General features: G+C 34.5%; 2 protein-coding genes across 2 annotated transcripts in view; one reads left to right on the top strand and one right to left on the bottom strand.

The window, feature by feature from the left end:
- Positions 1-3,116: 3,116 nt before the first annotated feature.
- On the bottom strand, positions 3,117-16,563 carry LOC144956994 (ER membrane protein complex subunit 2-like). Its single transcript, XM_078887895.1, has 10 exons — positions 16,471-16,563; positions 13,410-13,523; positions 12,582-12,646; positions 11,987-12,072; positions 10,886-10,943; positions 9,973-10,058; positions 9,069-9,210; positions 8,078-8,188; positions 5,994-6,098; positions 3,117-5,538 (listed from the first exon to the last, which is right to left on the bottom strand). Exons 1-10 carry the CDS (start codon positions 16,493-16,495, stop codon positions 5,455-5,457), a joined length of 876 nt encoding a protein of 291 aa, XP_078744021.1. The 5' UTR covers positions 16,496-16,563; the 3' UTR covers positions 3,117-5,454.
- Positions 16,564-16,729: 166 nt separating this feature from the next.
- LOC144957034 (33 kDa inner dynein arm light chain, axonemal) overlaps positions 16,730-18,819 on the top strand; it is a 9,556-nt gene continuing 7,466 nt past the window's right edge. The window contains exons 1-2 of the mRNA XM_078887969.1: positions 16,730-16,869; positions 17,986-18,125. Of these exons, the coding sequence (XP_078744095.1) occupies positions 16,789-16,869; positions 17,986-18,125 (221 nt within the window). The 5' untranslated portion in view covers positions 16,730-16,788. The remainder of the gene's footprint in view (positions 16,870-17,985; positions 18,126-18,819) is intronic.

The following is an 18,819-nucleotide window of genomic DNA, read 5'->3' as shown; positions in this document are numbered from 1 at the left end:
AAATTAATAGCAGGTAGTGTAAGTCTTCTAACAGTTTTTTTTTCCCATGACTTCTATTAAAACCTGTTTTAATAACATAATACAAATCTTAACGAGCATCAATACCATGTTATATAATTAATCCCGGGGGTCCCGATAGCTCAGTTGGTAGAGCACCCGCTTCACACCCAAAGGGACTGATATCAATCCTGGTTGAAGTTGAGATTTTTTTTCTGACCCCCCCCCCCTGTCCACCCAGCAGTGAATGGGTAGCTGTTAGATTTGGATTTTTTTTGCGATAGACTAGTGTCCTGTCCACAGGATAGCAAGCAAATGATATTGTCCATTTCACGCTATAGAAACTCCAGCTTCAGGGGCCGAATGGCTCTGAAGGGCTATAAAAAATAATTAATCCTGTTGCAGGTGTCAGGGTTTTGTTGAATTACATTTTGTGATTTTTATGGAAGCTAAAAATTCCCATATAAAGCGTAATAGTAATAGGGTCACCTTCATCTGTCATTTTGGATACGTTGACGAAAAGTATTTTAACACTACCTTCAATTTCACTGGAATGAGAATCCCTTTCATCTAAGCCACACATCCATCAAACCTGACATACATCGTCTTCTTCATCATATAAACATCCTTATTTGGCAAAATTCATTGTCATCACAAATCTTAATGCGAGTGGTTAAGGTATTGCACTGTGATCCGGATGACCCGGGTTCGAGCCCCGCTTCGGGCACTTTGTTTTTTTTTTCCTTGAGCAAGATTATTAACCCCCAATTTGCTCACTTGGACAACATGGGTGATTCCTGTTGACATCAGACATCTTGTTTGATGAGTTATCTATATTCCTTCGTGGAATGCCTAGGCGACGATATCTTATGATATCGTGGCGCAAAAGGCATAATTTTTTAATTTTTTTTTTTTGTAAATTGAGAATAAATTAGAGTGCATGTGGAATTGTCTAAGTCGAAGAAGCTTTTCTTCGCAAAAATGTTGAATTCCTAAAATTAAAATTTGAAAACCTTGTCTTTGTCTTATCATCCAATTGCAAACCATCAGCATATAATCTTCTATTATTCACGTTAATTACACGTGAAATACGGATGTATCGCATGCCACGGATTGAGACAAAGAGATTTGTTTTTTGTTTTTAAGGGTTTTACGGCGTATGCAACACATTTAGGTCATATCAGCGCCAGTAAAAAGGAAGAAAATTGGATAGTAGAAAGTTCTAGAATTACAAGTAAAGCAGCCAAGAGAAAGTAAGACAAAGGGGAACTGGGAGCACATAGGGATCAGATGTAGAACCCAAGAGCATACCACCAATGTACTTAGTTTGAGATCACCTATAAGTCTCATCCAGACACAAGCACAAAATCCAACAAAGAGGAATACACTCAAATGCTTACATTATACATTCAAAATAAAAATAATAATACATAACAGAGAGATGATTTACAAGGAAAAAAATATCATCTCCCAAAACAATAACCATGCATTTGACTGTTTCCCTCCCAGCTAGGACTCCAGCCAGGGCCAGGACAAAACCAAGTAATCTCATTCTAAGACAAAGACAGAAAGCATGTTGGAAAACAGATATACGGGGGGGGATAGAAGACACAGTATGTACCCTCCTACGCACTATGGGAGGTCAGGAACCGCACCCAGATACCGAATTTAAAAAAATATTATGTTAACAATTGGACAATAAGACAGTAACAGCTGAGAGCGTACATAGAGAGAAATCTCATTAGCGGATTTCGTGTCCTCGCTACATATTTTCTACCTACACCTGTGCACCGTGTCCTCGCTACATATTTTCTACCTACACCTGTGCACGCAGTCGTAAAACATGCGCTTTCTCTTTAGCCTCTTCTCTACCCACAATGAGCTGTCACAGATGATGTTTAGTTTAGTTTTTAAGGGTTTTACGGCGCTTGCAACACATTAAGGTCATATCAGCGCCAGTAAAAAGGAAGAAAATGGGATAGTAAAAAGTTATAGAATTACAATTAAAGCACCCAAGAAAAAGTAAGACATAGGGGAACTGGGAACAAATAGGGATCAGATGTAGATTCCAAGAGCATACCACCAATGCACTTAGTTTGAGATCACCTATACGTCTCATCCAGACACAAGCACAAAATCCAAAAAAGCAGAATACACTCAAATGCTTGCATTATACATTAAAAATAACAAATATAATAACACATAACAGAGAGATGATTTAAGTCATCTCCCAAAACAATAACTATGCATTTGACTGTTTCCCTCCCAGCTAGGACTCCGGCCAGGGCCAGGACAAAACCAAGTAATCTCATGCCAAGACAAAGACAGAAAGCATGTTGGAAAACAGATATAAGGGGATAGAAGACACAGTATGTACCCCCCTGCCTACTATGGGAGGTCAGGATCCCCACCCAGTCACAGATGATGCCGATCCTAACAAAATAAAACAATGCATGTTACACTTGCTATTTATGTACTAGTCTAGTAAATGACTTGCTGGTCTTAATCCTAAGCGGAGCAAGTGACTAAAAAAAACCCGGATTTCATGAACGCTTTCTTGTCTCTTGCCTATAAGTAGGCGTTGTAAGGACGTTGACTAATTCGGCTATTGTGTGCTGGTAACATCACGCTCTCTAGTACACGATGGAAAGTAAGATACCAGCCTTCGTACTTTCAACGCAAAAGATTTCCAAAGAGGAAATAGCAATACATCTGTTATAGATAATATTTCGTTCCTTTTCATATTTTAACTTACTTTTGCCATGATTTTGACTGTGGACTGATAAGACTACAATGATGTCCATGGTCGACTGTCAATTCTATATTTAGGCAATGAAAGTTTCATTGAAAAAAAAATATATATATAATCTTCCAAAACTATAAATATACATTTGACTGTTTCCCTCCCAGTAAAGGACTCCGTCCAGGGAAGGGACAAATCCAGTAATTTCATTCTTAGACAAAGACAAGAAGTTGGAAAACAGATATAGGGGTATAGAAGATACAATAAGTTATCTTCCTGCCCACTATGGGAGGTAAAGAACCCCACCCAGAGAGAGAGAGGTGGAGGGGGGGGGGGGGTAAGAGAGAGAGTGTACACAAAAGAACAATAGCAGCCATTTTAAAATATTATTTTTATTGGTTTGACATCTTGTGCACAATTTTAATTTTAGGTCAGTTCAGCACCAGTAAAAAGGAAAACGATGCGGAAAAAAATAGATCTTGGGTCAGCACTAATGTTTGTTTGTTTTTAAGGGTTTTACGGCGCTTGCAACACATTAAGGTCATATCAGCGCCGATAAAAAGGAAGAAAATGGGATAGTAAAAAGTTCTAGAATTACAATTAAAGCACCCAAGAAAAGGTAAGACAAAGGGGAATTGGTTCAAATACGAAACAGGTGTAGATTCCAAGAGCACACTATCAAAGTAATTAGTTTGAGATCACTAAAAGTAAAAGTCTCATCCAGACACAAGCACAGGTCCCTACTAAGAGGAATATACTCAAATGTTTTACAAATCATTGTAATATACAGAAAACAATACAGTGCATAACAGAGAGATGATTTACAAGGAAAAAAATATCTCCCAAAACTAACTTTTCAGTTAATTGTTTCCCTCTCAGCAAGGGCATCCAGCCAGGACCAGGACAAAACCAAGACAGTGCTGAAGGGAAGTAAATTTTAAAATTCATAGATTAAAGTCACATTCACAAGAGGGCGCATTTAACGAAGTCAGAGGCCCAGTCCCAAAGACCTTGTTGAATCCGCCTTCCACTGTAAGATATAAATATAAATATATAGACATAAGATAGCAAAGTTGTTGACCGATGTAGAACCCCAAAGCCCAAATAACAGCCATAATCATAAATCCAGTCACAGTTATACTTTATGAAATCTTTCAGGGGTTCCCCCAAGAAAATAAACCACACCTAATGAAAAACATCATTGAAAAGATGAAAAATGACGAGTATAAAAAAATAATAATAAAAGTTGGAATTGAATATCAAACAGAGAATGGAAACCAAGAAATCTAAAAACTAATTCATAGGTAATTAATGTACGTGTGTGAACACTGATGGTGTAAGACAGAAATAATGGATTTTTGAGTGAATAGTCAGCTATATTAAGAAAAAAAAAATTAATTCATATAAAAATTTCTTTAAACAACGATTTCACTTTCCCATGAAGAAAAAAAAATTAGAATAGAACATGTAAATAAATTCACACCTTACGGAGACGCCATTCAAAATGGAATGAAAATATGAAACATCTGCAATGACATTATAGTACATCAAACGAATAAACAATCAAGAAAAAAAAAACAAAAAAAACAGTCCACAACTCTTAAAGAAACAAATAATAATATTCTTTTTTTTAAAAATCAAATAAATTAAATCTTCATAAATAGAGATGAAAGTGAGAATATGGTTTACTAAACATGAAATCAAATCACGTTTATGGCATTTCGTCATTCTAATATTCCAATGTCAATAAGATTCATTCATTCACTCATCCTATCCCATATACAATCACTCTTCACTTAACATGTCGGTGGAGTCTGCTAACTGCCTTTTCATCAAATGCTTTTCCTCTCTGGATACACTTTTATGCTCTTGAGAAGTATTTCATAATGGCGTCTGCCATTGTTCCTATAGTTTAGAACCACTTACTAAGATACGATGCTTCATTACGAGGGAAGTGACGTTACGACTATTGCATCCTATTCATTAGAAAAAAACAAACAACATATACCACCCTTGATACATTGCCAACATATCCCTTGTTACCAATTTAATGATAAGTATGGCCTCTATTAAACTCATAATATATTCATTTGTTATACCGATAATTTTCCCAAAGGTTGAAAAGACATTTCTGTGTTGTGACCTGTAATTTGTAACGATTTTAAAATGTCCTTGCTGTTTTTCCATATGCAGAATTGCCAGCCTGCCTACTCCCATTGGTTCTTCATGCAGTAAGATGCATAAGAGACTGTGCTAAAATGTTATTTGGTGAAATGCAACACAAAATTACACAAAGACATCTATCATAAGTTATTTTTAAGACCTATGGAAAGATTTTATTTCCATCATTTTTTCTAGGTTGAATAATGGCATCAACAAAAGAAATAATTAAATAAATAAATAAATAAATATAAAACGGAGACTCGCCCACCATTATTAAAGTTAAAGCCGATAACGATTTTTAAACTGAAAAAAAGAGTGGGCAAAATATCAATTTAAATATTACAAATATGACATTTAGGCTTGAATTTCTGAACACATCACAAATACTCGACTCTACTCCCCCCCCCCCCCCCCCCCCCCCCCCTTCCCAATCAAATTCAAGCCCATTCATCACTCTTCCAAAGAATCACAACTCCATTTCTGTTCTCTTATTTCATTAACTAAAACATCCATATATATATATCCTTTACTTTCTAATATCGCTTTCAAAATCAGGGAGACTGTATAGACTCCAAGAGGCGGTGGAGACTTTCAATTCCTCTTGTTTCTTTAAGCTGGGATGACGTCTGTTGTGTCTGTTAAAAGCAAAATAACGAAAAACATTACCCCAGTGCTACACTTATTCATGCACATAAATAATCTCATTTAAGACTAAACAAAATCTACTTTTCACATTCAAAGATATAGGCAACCACATTTACAATAATATTTCAAAATATTTTTTTTTGTATCCGAGTCTCAATTTATTCATTAATCCTTACACTGTGCAATTTAACATAAGATTGAAATTACCTTTCTTGACAATTTGAGAATCTGCTTTTTTTTTTTTTAGTGATAGTCTCCAATAGTATCTGGATCAGATATCAATATTCAAATAATGAAAACAATTGAAAACAGTTCTTTCAAATAACTTTCAATCTTTTGTCTTTTTGAGTTAAAAGTTACAATCAACTTTTTGTCATAGCTGTATATAATATGAACAACAATTCAATTGACAAAAGTGGCAGGTGTGAGAAATATATCAGCTTACCTCGTATTTGGTCTGTATCTGTTCCAGAGCCCAGTTGGCATATTTCAGGTTTTGCTGTCTGTCCTTGGCTCCCTTGTTTGAGCTCACAGCTAAATATGTGGCACACTGCATTCCAGACAAAAAAAAAGCAAATAAGTAAATTTAATGATAAGTTTACTCTCTCTACGCTGATGGCAATGTCAATGATGAACATAACTGGAAGAAGCTGGAGCTCACAACCAGATAATCAACTCTGAACAGGAGTGCTATCTTGTTTACATTAAACTTCTCTCTTTTTTTTCCTCATGAATGGTTTTCTTCTAAACTACTCACAACTCAGCAAGATCCTCTGGATGATGATGCAATGCCTTATTTAAAAAATACAACCTCCTTTATTGGTCAAAGACAGCATTATAAAATGGCGAGAAGTAAGGTGTATAACCAAAAAAAAAACCGAAAAAAAAAACAAAACAAACGTTTTAAAGTAAAATTGTATAATTGAGCTTTTATATAGCGCAATATCCACAAAACATGCTCACAGGGCTTTACAAAGGGTCCCTGTGCAACAGCAACATTTAACATTTAGGACAAATCATGAAGCCTGTAAGGCGATATTATAATTTTTTCGGACAGAGACAATGCTGTTAACAGCCAGGTACTCATTTTACACCTGAGTACGGTGAGAGAATGTGGGTAAAGAGCCTTTTCTAAGGACTCAACTATGCGCGGAGAGAGGCTCGAACCTTCCGATCCGAAAGCGAGTGTAATACCATAAGACCACATAGCCGCACAATCATAAAATAAAGCTTTGACCATCTTATTCACATTAGACCCCTTTTTATAAAAAAATCATGAAACTGGAGAATTTTCTTTTTCCGCCTTGGCTCCTCATTTCTGGGACTCTTTCCCAGGACAAATATAAAATTAGATGACTTATACTATTTCTAAACATTTCCGTGTTGTGACCTAGAATTTGTAATGATTTTAATATGTCCTGGCTGTTTTTCCATATGCAGAATTCCCTATCATTAGCAGAATCATAAAGATGAAAAAGCAGAATTTGGGATGAAAAAGCAGAATCACATACCAAAACTTATTTTTAAAAAAAGTTTTTGTCATGATTATAAACTAAATACACCAAAACTTCCCATTCTGCTCTCCTGACTGACATTAATTAATGATCTTGCATATAACTTTTTAAAAAATAAAATAGAGTATTTATATAGTACAATATCCACTAAATGGGCTCAAAGCCCTTTACAAGGGGTCTCTAGCCAACATTTAACATGTAGGCAGGACGAGAATAATGCCTGTTAGGTGATAATATCATTTTTTTTTTCGACTGAGACAATGCTGTTAACAACTAAGTGCTCATTTTACACCTGAGTACGATGAGAGAAAGTAAATAAAGAGCCTTTGCCAAGGACTCAACTATGCACCACTCAGAGCGGGAGTCAAAACAAAGGGAGTTTGAACAAATTGCAGTGAAAGACAAACTTCAACTTCGGTGTAAATCTTGCCTAACTCACGGAAATTTGAATTCCATTGAGCTCAATTGAATCGCATGATAGACAATGATTTCACAGGATGATTCTGCAAAACACAGAATGGTAGGCAGCTCTGCTTAGATTTTTGTAATTTAAAAACTGTGCGGCCAGAGCAGAATCTGTTCTATTGGCCAATGGCAGCACAGTGTGGCTGGTCTTGAAAGGCAAAAACAATAATGTAATCCAATCCTACTTTCTACAAAAACTACTATAAATTAGTATCATGTCTTTTATCAGAACATTCAATTGGCCCTAGTTGGGTATTTTAATTGAGATTTTGTGCTGAATTCGAATGTCGCTTTGTCTTAGCTTGTGATTCTCATGCTGCCTCAATCAGGTGTCAGCCATTTTGTGACATAAATGCGAATATAGCGTCAGCGCTGAAAAAGTTAAAGCAGAATGCAAAATGCCCTGACAATAAAGCGCTGCCCCCCAAAAAATATCCAATACTTTACAAGTTGATGGCGTTATAATACTTATCAAATCACAATTGAAAAATCTGATTGCCTGAACTCAGGAACTGGTTGAAAGTAAAAGATTTTGTGATTCCATCCTTACCATGAATAATCCATACAAAGCCCTGAGGTTGTTGGCATTGAGTTTGGCAGCCTGAGAGTAATATGTGCGCGCCATTTCGACATTATCATTGCCTCCTTGTGTGTAGCGAATCTGTATAAATATGGCCAGACCAAAAAATAAATAATTTTTTTTAAAAATTAATCGAACAGATATTCAACTGCAGATAAAATTCTAAAACCTAGAATAAATCTTGACGAAATTAACGATTTTTTAAAAAATGTACAATTAAAGATGGAAAAAAAACAGGAATTGGAGAAAAATCTATTCAGCTGAATATATAACTGTGTTGAGACCACATATAACAAAAAATCTTTTAAAAATCATGCAAACATTAACCAAAGATTACTGTTAAAGTAAAACTATTTTCATAGAAGTCAACTTTTCAAAGAGCTAAAACCCGAACGCATAATGCTTTCATGATCCAAAACAGCAATATGTTTGAACTATTGTATCATTTAATCTAGATTGAGCTTTTCTTGTTCCTTGTTTTAATTTGCTAGTCACAAAAGCATGATCGTGGGACATGAAAGGGTCATTTCGATGCAGGTAAACAGTCAAATTTATTCTTTAATTTTTTAAAATTAATTTTTCTCCTGATTGCCAAATCGGGACAATTGGCTACTAGGCATTTTCATACATAATCTTGACATAAGCCAGGCAGCGTGGCTCAGCGGTACGGTCTTTGCTTCGTACCCGAGAGGTACCAATTTCGATCACCCGCCGCTGCGCTGTGTAGCCTTGAGCAAATCACCTTGCCTTAGCTCAATTTGCAGCGCTGCACTGTGGCTGATGCCTCGGTTATTCCAGTCTTCCCTTGGAATAGACCCTAGAGACAAATTTCCCCTATGGGTTGAATAAAGGGGATTTAATTTTATTTTATTCATTTTATAAAGGCACAAAAACTAAACAAAATTCTCCAATCCAATCCATTACCAACACCATGTCCTATGAGAAACATGAATTTGATTACCTCTGCATATTTCTGATGATACAGGTGGTTGTGAGGATTTGACATGATGAGCTCCTCCAAACAAAAAGCTGCGTTGTTGTAGTCGTGTTGCGACAAGTACAGGTCACACAACTCATTCCACGCCTCATAGTCTGTCATGAAACTGTTATGGATACAGCAATGTGGATAAGATTTTTTTGTAAGATTATATTAAGCAATTGATTGTAAAAAGTAATCATCAAAAATGAATATAACAGCTTTAAAAAAAGAACAAAATACCAAACACGAAACGTTTTGTGCTCAAAACCCTTCTTCAGCCAACAACAAAAAAAACTATGATAACATAAATAAATACATTACTAAACAACCAGATCGACACCAGTGATCGTATCAAATGGAACTCAAACTGGCAATGAGGCCTTAACTTAAGGTTCCAATGATGGAACTAATGTAAATATATAATCAAAAGTCTGAAAACTGAAATCACATTATGGGCTTATTAGTTATCATTGCATGGGTCAGAGATTTGTCCCCCACCTGACAGAAGGAGTATTAAACTGGTAATGCAAGCTGGTACGGAGAAAATTGAACTGTTAGTCTCTGACATACTCATTTGACATTTTTAGATCTTTAACAATATATGCATGACATAGAATTCTGTCTCCTCTCTGAAGGAAAACGAATATGGAGGTAGGTTAAATTTCAATAAAAAACAAGATGATGATTATTTATATTTCAAGGTTCTAATCACGTGAAATTTGGCAAGAATGTGTTGATTTAAAATGGCATCTTGCATTCGACAAAAGTTCAGATTTTAATAAAAACTGCTCATCAGATCAATTGATAAAATTGTCACATCATAAGTCCATAATACCATGAAATAATTACACAAATCTGACTGCAAATGAAAATGAATATATCTCACCCTTTTAAATATTCATTCAACTTTTGAATAGCCTCTGGTATCTTCTGTCGTGCTTTCAAAATGGCTACCTGCCGCTTTCTAGCATACTGAAAGGAAACAAAGTACGACGAATCAATGAATTCAGGGGTTGTCAGGGTGTGACAAATGATCAAGATATTGGAAAAATTTGGTCCTACAACTCATGAGTATCAATACACCGAGTTCACAAATGCTTCTGAAGTGTTCATCTCTACAATGATCTATCTCATTCAAATATTTCTCGCTGATTACATATCCAAAAATAAAAAAAGAAAGAACAGAAAGAGTAAAAAAGCTCTTGCTCCCTTTTCATTAAAAAAGAATCAGATGTCAAGGATATCAATAATGAAGGAATAATTTTTTTAAATGAGTTGTGTCCTCAATGCTGTAGGAGATTAAAATAGCAGTAAAACAGGATTCCATGACACGATAATGATCCATGAGAGCTATGAAGCCCAAAAATTAGGAATTTATTCCTCTATGAAAATGAGTAGCTTGAAATATGATTAGGATTAGATGCTGGTATGTCACAAAGTACTTTCCACCAACCCTAACGGACCCCGCACTGATCACTGCAAGGTAAACAGAAGGACAAGAGAATAAAAAATTGACTGCACAAATTCAAACTAGCTCCGTTTGAAGACAGATATGTTGTTTGAAGCTAAAAAAAAATCCTAGATTAAATTAAATGAAAAAAATGTAATCTTAACTTTAACAAAACAAAACAATTTGTTATAAAATCATCATGAAATAATACATCTTCATTTGATTTTTCTTTAAAATGACTCCCTGTTAGCATGGAAACTCAATCTCAGAATTTTCACCCATGTTTTGTTTTACCAAAATTTCATACAATCTTACTTTTCATCCCCCCCCCCCCCTTATCTATAATTACCATGTTTGTTTGATCTGTCTCCAGAATGGATACATATTCTTCTTCAGCCTCTGAAAATCTAAAGAGAAAAATAAATACAAATCAAAAACTAAGGTGGAAATAATTGAACAAAAAAGACAACAAACAAGAAGGAGAAGTCACAGGAACTGTGTATTCAAAATGGTAGCAGACGCCACTGAAGCATGTTGTAGAGATACAACATGCAATTTCTATACAGTGACTGTTAGAACATTAGTTCTCTTATGACTATTAAGGTTTCATGTTGTTGGACAAAGGTGGGTTATCTTGAATTTAAAAGATTGGATCATGGAGGCTAAAACTTAATATTTCATATTAATCTGTTTCTAAATGTCATGTTCAGATTGGGATTCACATATTTATTGGACTATGGAGTTTGTGTAAAAAAATAAATAAAAGTCTGTCCTTTGCAGGACTTCTGAGTATGGTGACATGGCTATATAAAAAAGGGTCACTTCCCAAGACAGCCCTGTACTGAACAGCAGATGAGAAGAGAAAGCGGGGGGAGACCCAAAGAAACCTGGCGAAGGATGATGGAAAAAGAAATAAAGGAAACAGGCCAGTCCTGGAATAAAGCTACCACAAAAGCAGCTGACTGCAAAAAATGGAGATGTCTGGTGGATGCCCTATGTGCCTCAAGACCCGAAGAGGATTAAGCGTACATAAATAATCCATCAAATACTCATAGAAGTCAACATGAATCAACCACATTGTCCATGTGATGAATTTGGAGGTCTACCCCAAGAAAAAAAAAACAATACAAAAACAATAAAAATTGCATAGATTAAATATAGAGTTTTATCCACTCACTGACATGTGCCTCTAAATATGGCTGAAATAGCAATGATCAAGCATCTGTTGATTATAATTTTAGCAACAGAGGCAGATGGTATAAATTAATGAACAATGAATTTGACATAAATTCAAATGTCAAGCGTGAGATGATAGAAATGGTTAAGGCAAATCAATCAGTTCAACTTTATTTTATTTTATTTTTTCTTCAAGCCTGAGGCAGCAAAATTTGCACTTAATATGGGAATCAAAAAGATAAAAGGCATAAATATAAAAGTTTCTAATACTTACTCTTCTCTTGCCTCGTACAACATCCCTTGCAATCGTCTGACCCGAATACTCTTGGGAAACTTGTCATCCAAGGATGTGATACACAACTATAGTCAAATATTATCAAGATTCATATGAACTAGCCACTATCTAATCCTTCCCTTCAATAAACTAGCAAAAGAAATGATTAATATCCATTTTTTTAAAGCCCTTAATAGTCATAGACAAACCTACTACAAATAACCAGCGTAAAATAGGTAGATTTCTTTGCCTAAAATCCCTTACTTCAAAACAACATTGACCATATTTGAGAATCATTACCAGGGCTGGAGCTAATCTTTAAAATATAAACCTGAAACTATTTACACTTTTAAGGGAATGAAGAGGTCTAGAGACAATATTGAAATTTTGAAAATGCGGAAAACCAGAAATCAGGCCAGGTTCCATTCACATGTGCTGTAATATATTTTTTTTTTCAACCAAGGTGAAGATCAAATGCCTTTCAACAACTTCAAAACACAAAAACTTTTTTTTTTTAATTTCTGATACATTGCAATTCATTAAAGCAATGTCATTAATATTTCAAAAATCGATATGGAAAGAATAGTTCACCCACCTCTGCCAAGTCATATCGTTGACAATCCAGAGCTGCCATACACACTTGCTCATAAACCAACCAGGCTGAAAAAGCATAAAAATATGTATTTTTATCATGCACTATGACTTGTGTTCTGAACGTAAGGAAAATAAATGCTTAACACATAATTTTCTTCTACTATTACTACAACTACGACTATGGCTACTACTACGACAACTATTAATTACTTCTACTAGTACTACCACGACTGCTACTACTACTACTACTACTACTACTACTACTATTACTACTACTACTACTATTTCTACTACTATTACAACGGCTACTTTCACCACCACTACCATTACAGCTGAAAATAGTAGCAATATTAGTAATAGTACAAGTAAGTTGTCTTCAGAGCCATAATGCCAGTGACGCCAGATTTTATAATTTCCGAAGCATTGAATGGACAAATACAAACAATCACTTGCCACCCTATGGGGAGGATGCAATTCTCCCAAACTACTTTCCACTTACTAGACCCATCTACCCAATCACTACTCTTTAAAATTAGTAATAATTTGGGACAAAATATCTCATTTTATCTGGGTATACGACAGACTCTCTCCAAACATTAAAGCTATAAATTGCCTTTACTTTTGATCAACAGATCAATATTAATATTAATGGTTTTGAGCTCCACTAAAGCAGGAAACCTTTCAGTAAAAATCCCAAATTGAATACACTTTTTGTTTTCAAACAATAAAATAAATGAAAATATCTTTGTGTAGCCAAGGATGTCCAACAAAAAAAAAAAAAAAAAAAAGAGTGACATGTTTGCAAATGGAGGAAGACCTAGTGACAAACCTTCATCTCCAAGCCGATGGCAGCCATCTCCAATTATCTCCTCCCATATGTCTACAACCAGTTCCGAATCTCGCACTTGGTCTTCTCTGTATTTCTTGAGGAGATTGCGTGCCTCTAAGAATGGAAAAAAAAATTTTTTTAATTAAATTGTACGGCTTTGTGGTCTTGTGGTATGACACATGCTTTCAAATCTGAAAGTCTTGGGTTCGAGGCTCACTCGGCGCATTGTTAAATCCTTGGAAAAGACTCTTTACTCATATTATTTCACCTTTACTCAGGTGTAAAATGAGTACCTGGTCATTTATAAAAACAAACTCCAGGACACACCTTGATAGATGAGTGAAAATTTTAAATATCCTAACATGACCATTGTTTTGGTTCTCCTCGTTGAAGTATTGAAAGGTAGTGCAAAGCAGTCCTAGGTGTTTTTTTAAAAATAGGGTTAGCTAGAGGGCAGAAGATTTTTTTTCTATAACTATTAGGGTTAATTATAGGTCTTAGTAAAGGTCCCAGGGTGTTTGTTTTTCCTATAAGGGTTGTTAAAAGTACTAGGTTTTAGTTTCTCTTAGGAGTTAAACGAACACTTGGGTTGTTTACCTTAGAACAAAGAGCTTACGGAAGGCCTCCCTAATAATATTAGTGAGAAAACATATAAATAGATATAGATGTAAAAAATTTTTATTAAAACATTGAAAATAAAAACTTACTATCCCCGTTGGTATTTGAACCCAGGGCCAGGACTTTCAATCAAAAGTCAAACAGTTTAAGGCTTAACCATTACGCTACAGATCCGCCCAACTTGTGAAGATATTAAATCATGTCTATAAGTATAAGAATTTTTTTTTAATATGAATTATTTGTTGTTGTTATTTCTAATGTAAAATGCATATTAGAAGAAAGAAAAAAAAAGTATATAAATATGTTTTCCTTTTAATAGCTTGAGTAACTATATGAGATTTCCCCCCTCCCAAACCCCCTACTAGAACATTATATAAAAAAAAAGAATACTGACAAAGTAGAAGTAGGAGCTTTCGGAAGCCTCCTAAGTGTTGCTCTATTCTATCTATTAGAGCGATATACATTATATAGTATAGTCACTTCGTTGATGTAGGAGCTTTCATAAGGCCTCCCACAGCAATGGACAATATTTTGCATCATTTTTTAAATATTTTTTTTACGGAGTGCCTACCTACACAGTAACTTTAGGCAGTTTAGTGAGCAGCAGCAGTGGGAGTCAAATTGTGACCCAACTCGCCCATAAGAATGTTATGACTGGAAATTGCAGTTCGCTTTTACTAAGTTTTAGGGGGGTTCAATTAAAGATGCATAACTTCTTTATAAAGAGGAATATCACAGATGGGCCATTCCACGTCAAGTGGACCATGGGTGGGAACCACACCCCTTTTGATTTTCCTCAAACTTGGCTCAATTGAAAATACTTATGAGACATGAAGAAAACCAAATTTTCAGTTCAGAATATGGATATTTGAATTTTTTACAATTTTTGGAAATTTTGTCTCAACGCGTCAAAATAAGATTTGCTCGTGGGTCCATATTTGAGAGGCTATAACTTTTTTATTAATCAAGCTAACTCTCTCAAATTTGTTAATCTTGTACAACTTTTAGCATAAATTACAATTATTTGAAGGAAAATGAAAATATTTATCATCTTTTAGAGTTATCTGCCCTTGAACATGGCTTCCCGTGCTGTTCGGCAAAAAAATGATTTTTTTCAATATTTCTTTTCATGACTTTAATGTTTCATTTTTGGTCATTGATGATTTGTATATCAATAAATAACATATGGTCCAACATATCATAGCAAAAATATGGGTCTGGTACTATAATATTTCGTACAATAACGGATAGCGTAATGCAACGTTCACCAAAATCGCAAATTTTAGGCAACTTCAAGGCTCAAAACGGTCAAAGATGTCGGCTGGGATTTTTTTCAAAATTTGTTATATTGTGCGGATACACTATTTCTATAAGCACATGGAAGCTTTCCTTGTATTTTGAGGTGCTTCATGGTAAAAATCACCTGCAAAGAACCTAAGTATCTCAATCTTAAGTTACAAAGGGGCATAACTCAATACATTGTTTAAACCCCCCAAAATCGACTTCAAATCCTTCAAATAATTGTAATCTATGCTAAAAGTTGTACAGGATTACCAAATTTGAAAGATTTAGCTTGATTAATAAAAAAGTTATAGCCTCTCAAATATGGAACCACGAGCAAATCTGATTTTGACGCGTTTTGAGACAAAATTTCCAAAAATGGTAAAAAATTCAAATATCCATATTCAGAACTGAAAATTTGGTTTTCTTCATGTCTCATAAGTATCTTCAATTGAGCCAAGTTTGAGGAAAATCAAAAGGGGTGTGGTTCCCAATTTCCGAAAATTTGGTCCACTTGACATGGAATGGCCCAGATATCTTGGTATCATTATTTTCGTTACCAACCGGGCACCTAGCCTCACGATCTACGTACACGGCAACAGTAACATGGTAACCTTGTTGAATCTCGCCTTAAATGGGTTAAAATAACACACACACACACACACACACACACACACATACATACATACAGAGCGAGGTCCATCCATTGCTTGTATTGTAGTGGCAAACCAGATACCGGAGTTACCAAGTACATAGATCCTGAGGCTAGGTGCCCCGTCACCGTGTACGTAGAGACACTGCCTTTTTTTAAAGATTTTCATTACAATTACAATAACACATTCAGCCCATAATGAGCTGGGTTATCAGACCTGCAAATAAGTGCACATCGCTAAGATTCAAGATCTCATCACCTAGATAGTCCAAATCCAAAGTAAAAATTGGATCACATTCGACAGTGGCAGAGAGAGTGCAGTAGTGACAGTCAGCATTATCGATAACTGGTGACTTTTCATCGGCAACTTGATTGTTACTAAAAAAATGATTATGTCAAACACTTTAGAGCATATATAAATCAAAATGTTCTTAGTCATTACATAAAAATTAAAATTTCAAAGACATAATTGTAGAGAAAATTTTAAAAGCCAAAAAATTCGTTGTTTACCATCGAAACTCATCTGCTGCGCCATCTTGTCTGTTAAAAATATTAATAATGGCTAGTATAAGAGAACGATACAAACATTAATTTGTATCAAACTTTGGATAAAAGTGAGGCAAAATACGATCATCAATAATTTTGAACATAATAAAATATTGATAATCGTTTCGGAATAATCAGCTATTTGAATGCATTCGAAATAATTAAAATATTTGGTTTACATCTTGTTACGTTTTACTTTTTAATCAACACAAGTTGCATAGCAACAATGAAAAGTTGTTTGTAGACGATTTCAGCAACTCCATTCCTGTAACAGTGACAAAAATGATTCCTCCAAACGCATCACTTGTCAAATATGACAATCCAGTATTGGTTAGCAGAAATACAGACAAAAAGACGCCAAGGGTGAGTTGTTTTGTCTATTTGTGATTCTGGAGTAGTGTCCCTAAAATCAGAATCAGTGATTAAAATTAAGTCGTGGAAATTTAACCAAATTGAGTGTCGAACATGTCCACCGTGACTTCTTACTTGCCTTGAGATATCAACAATAAATGAAATGGAGAGAATTATCCATCTATTTGATATTACATCGCCTATTGCTAAATACTGAATTGGCTATATCTTAGAGCCAGAACTAGAGTGAGCTTTTCCCATCGTACTTGAGGTTAAAAAAAAAAATTCAAGGAAAAAGAGAGAAGGAATAACTGAAAAAGTGATTGTGGTGAATCAGAGACTTGTACAATGTATTTTTTTATATATATTGAACTATTAGCAGTAGATTTAAAGTGCTTTTTAAATATTGCAATTCAGACAGTCAGAAACACCCTGTTTAAATTAAACTAAATAAGGTCATGTCGAACTCAGAGGATCTCAAGATTTCAAAGCTTCAGTGCGATCTCTAAAAGGCGAGACTTTTTTTAAAAAGGAAGATTTTTCCTCAAATTGATTAAGCCATCAAGCCTGACTCGTCAATAATGTTGGTTCTGTTTTTAACCTGAGTTTAAGATGGAAGTACCCATAATTCAACAATCCAATGTTTACTGAATTCAAAGAAAGTAAGCTTGACAATTTTGTGTAAGTATACAATACAAAACTCCTTGAGCAAATTATCAAGAGTAAGTGAATTGGTATGGCTGTAAGTTTGCTAAACTAAACGGTCAATATTCTGATCTCTTATTGCTTAGATAGTGGATGCAAATCGACACACGATATTTTAAATCTCAAAGCCCTATCCCTATAGTTATCATTTAACGTTATAACAAGTGTAACTAAATGACAAATTGCCATATTTATGGACAATAAAGATCTATTATTATTATTATTATTATTATTATTATTATTATTATTATTATTATTATTATTATTATTATTATTATTATTATTATTATTATTATTATTATTATTATTATTATTACATTTGGTTAGATTCTATGGTCACAAAATTCAAATGCCTACAATGTATTGTTTGAACTTTATAATAAACGTATGACATGTTCAGATTCATACTCTTTACTCTTTTAGGCTAAGGCATTGAAAACCAGCCCTGTTCCCCCTCCTAGCACTGGTCCCGTTCCTGTTCCACCAGCAAAAAGCAAAAATGCTGTCGACTCAAAAGCTGCCCAGCAAACAGATGAAATTCTAAACTCAATTTTGCCGCCAAGGTATGATGCTCATGTTTAGCGAACTGTTTTACATTTTTTTGTTTTTATTTACTCCTACGTTGTTAGGATTTTTTTTTTTAATTATCTTCTTACAACAAATGTAAAAACTGGATAATTAGTTTCCTATGAATATGTCATTAAAAAATTGCATAAATAAAAACAAAATAAACATTCAACCATGGTCACATGAACAACTGTATCTGTTTTTATGTGTTTATTTAAATATGATTATCAGCAATGTATTCAGTATGGTTCAGTGGGTTATGAAGACAATACCATCTCAACTTTTAAAAGACCAAAAACTATATATTGATTTTTAAACTTATACCAGCCAGCTTAAATGATAATAAGTGACAGTATAAATGTTATAATTGTATCAATAAATCACTGTTACGCAATTGTAATAATAATAATAATAATAATAATAATAATAATAATAATAGATCTTTATTGTCCATAAATATGGCAATTTGTCATTTAGTTACACTTGTTATAATGTTAAACGATAACTAAGATTGAACAGATATTTCACTCCTACTTATTTTCTCTCTCTCTCTCTCTCTCTCTCTCTCTCTCTCTCTCTCTTTCTCTCTCTCTCTCTCTCTCTCTCTCTCTCTCTCTCTCTCTCTCTCTTTCTTTCTTTCTTTCACACGTGCGATATACACAACATAAACATATTCATTTCGTTTTCAAT

Source organism: Berghia stephanieae, chromosome 11 (genome assembly GCF_034508935.2).
Source record: "Berghia stephanieae isolate SIO BIC M18660-M18661 chromosome 11, UCSD_Bste_1.3, whole genome shotgun sequence".
Classification (NCBI taxonomy): domain Eukaryota; kingdom Metazoa; phylum Mollusca; class Gastropoda; order Nudibranchia; family Aeolidiidae; genus Berghia; species Berghia stephanieae.
This window is presented reverse-complemented; position numbering and strand designations above follow the sequence as displayed.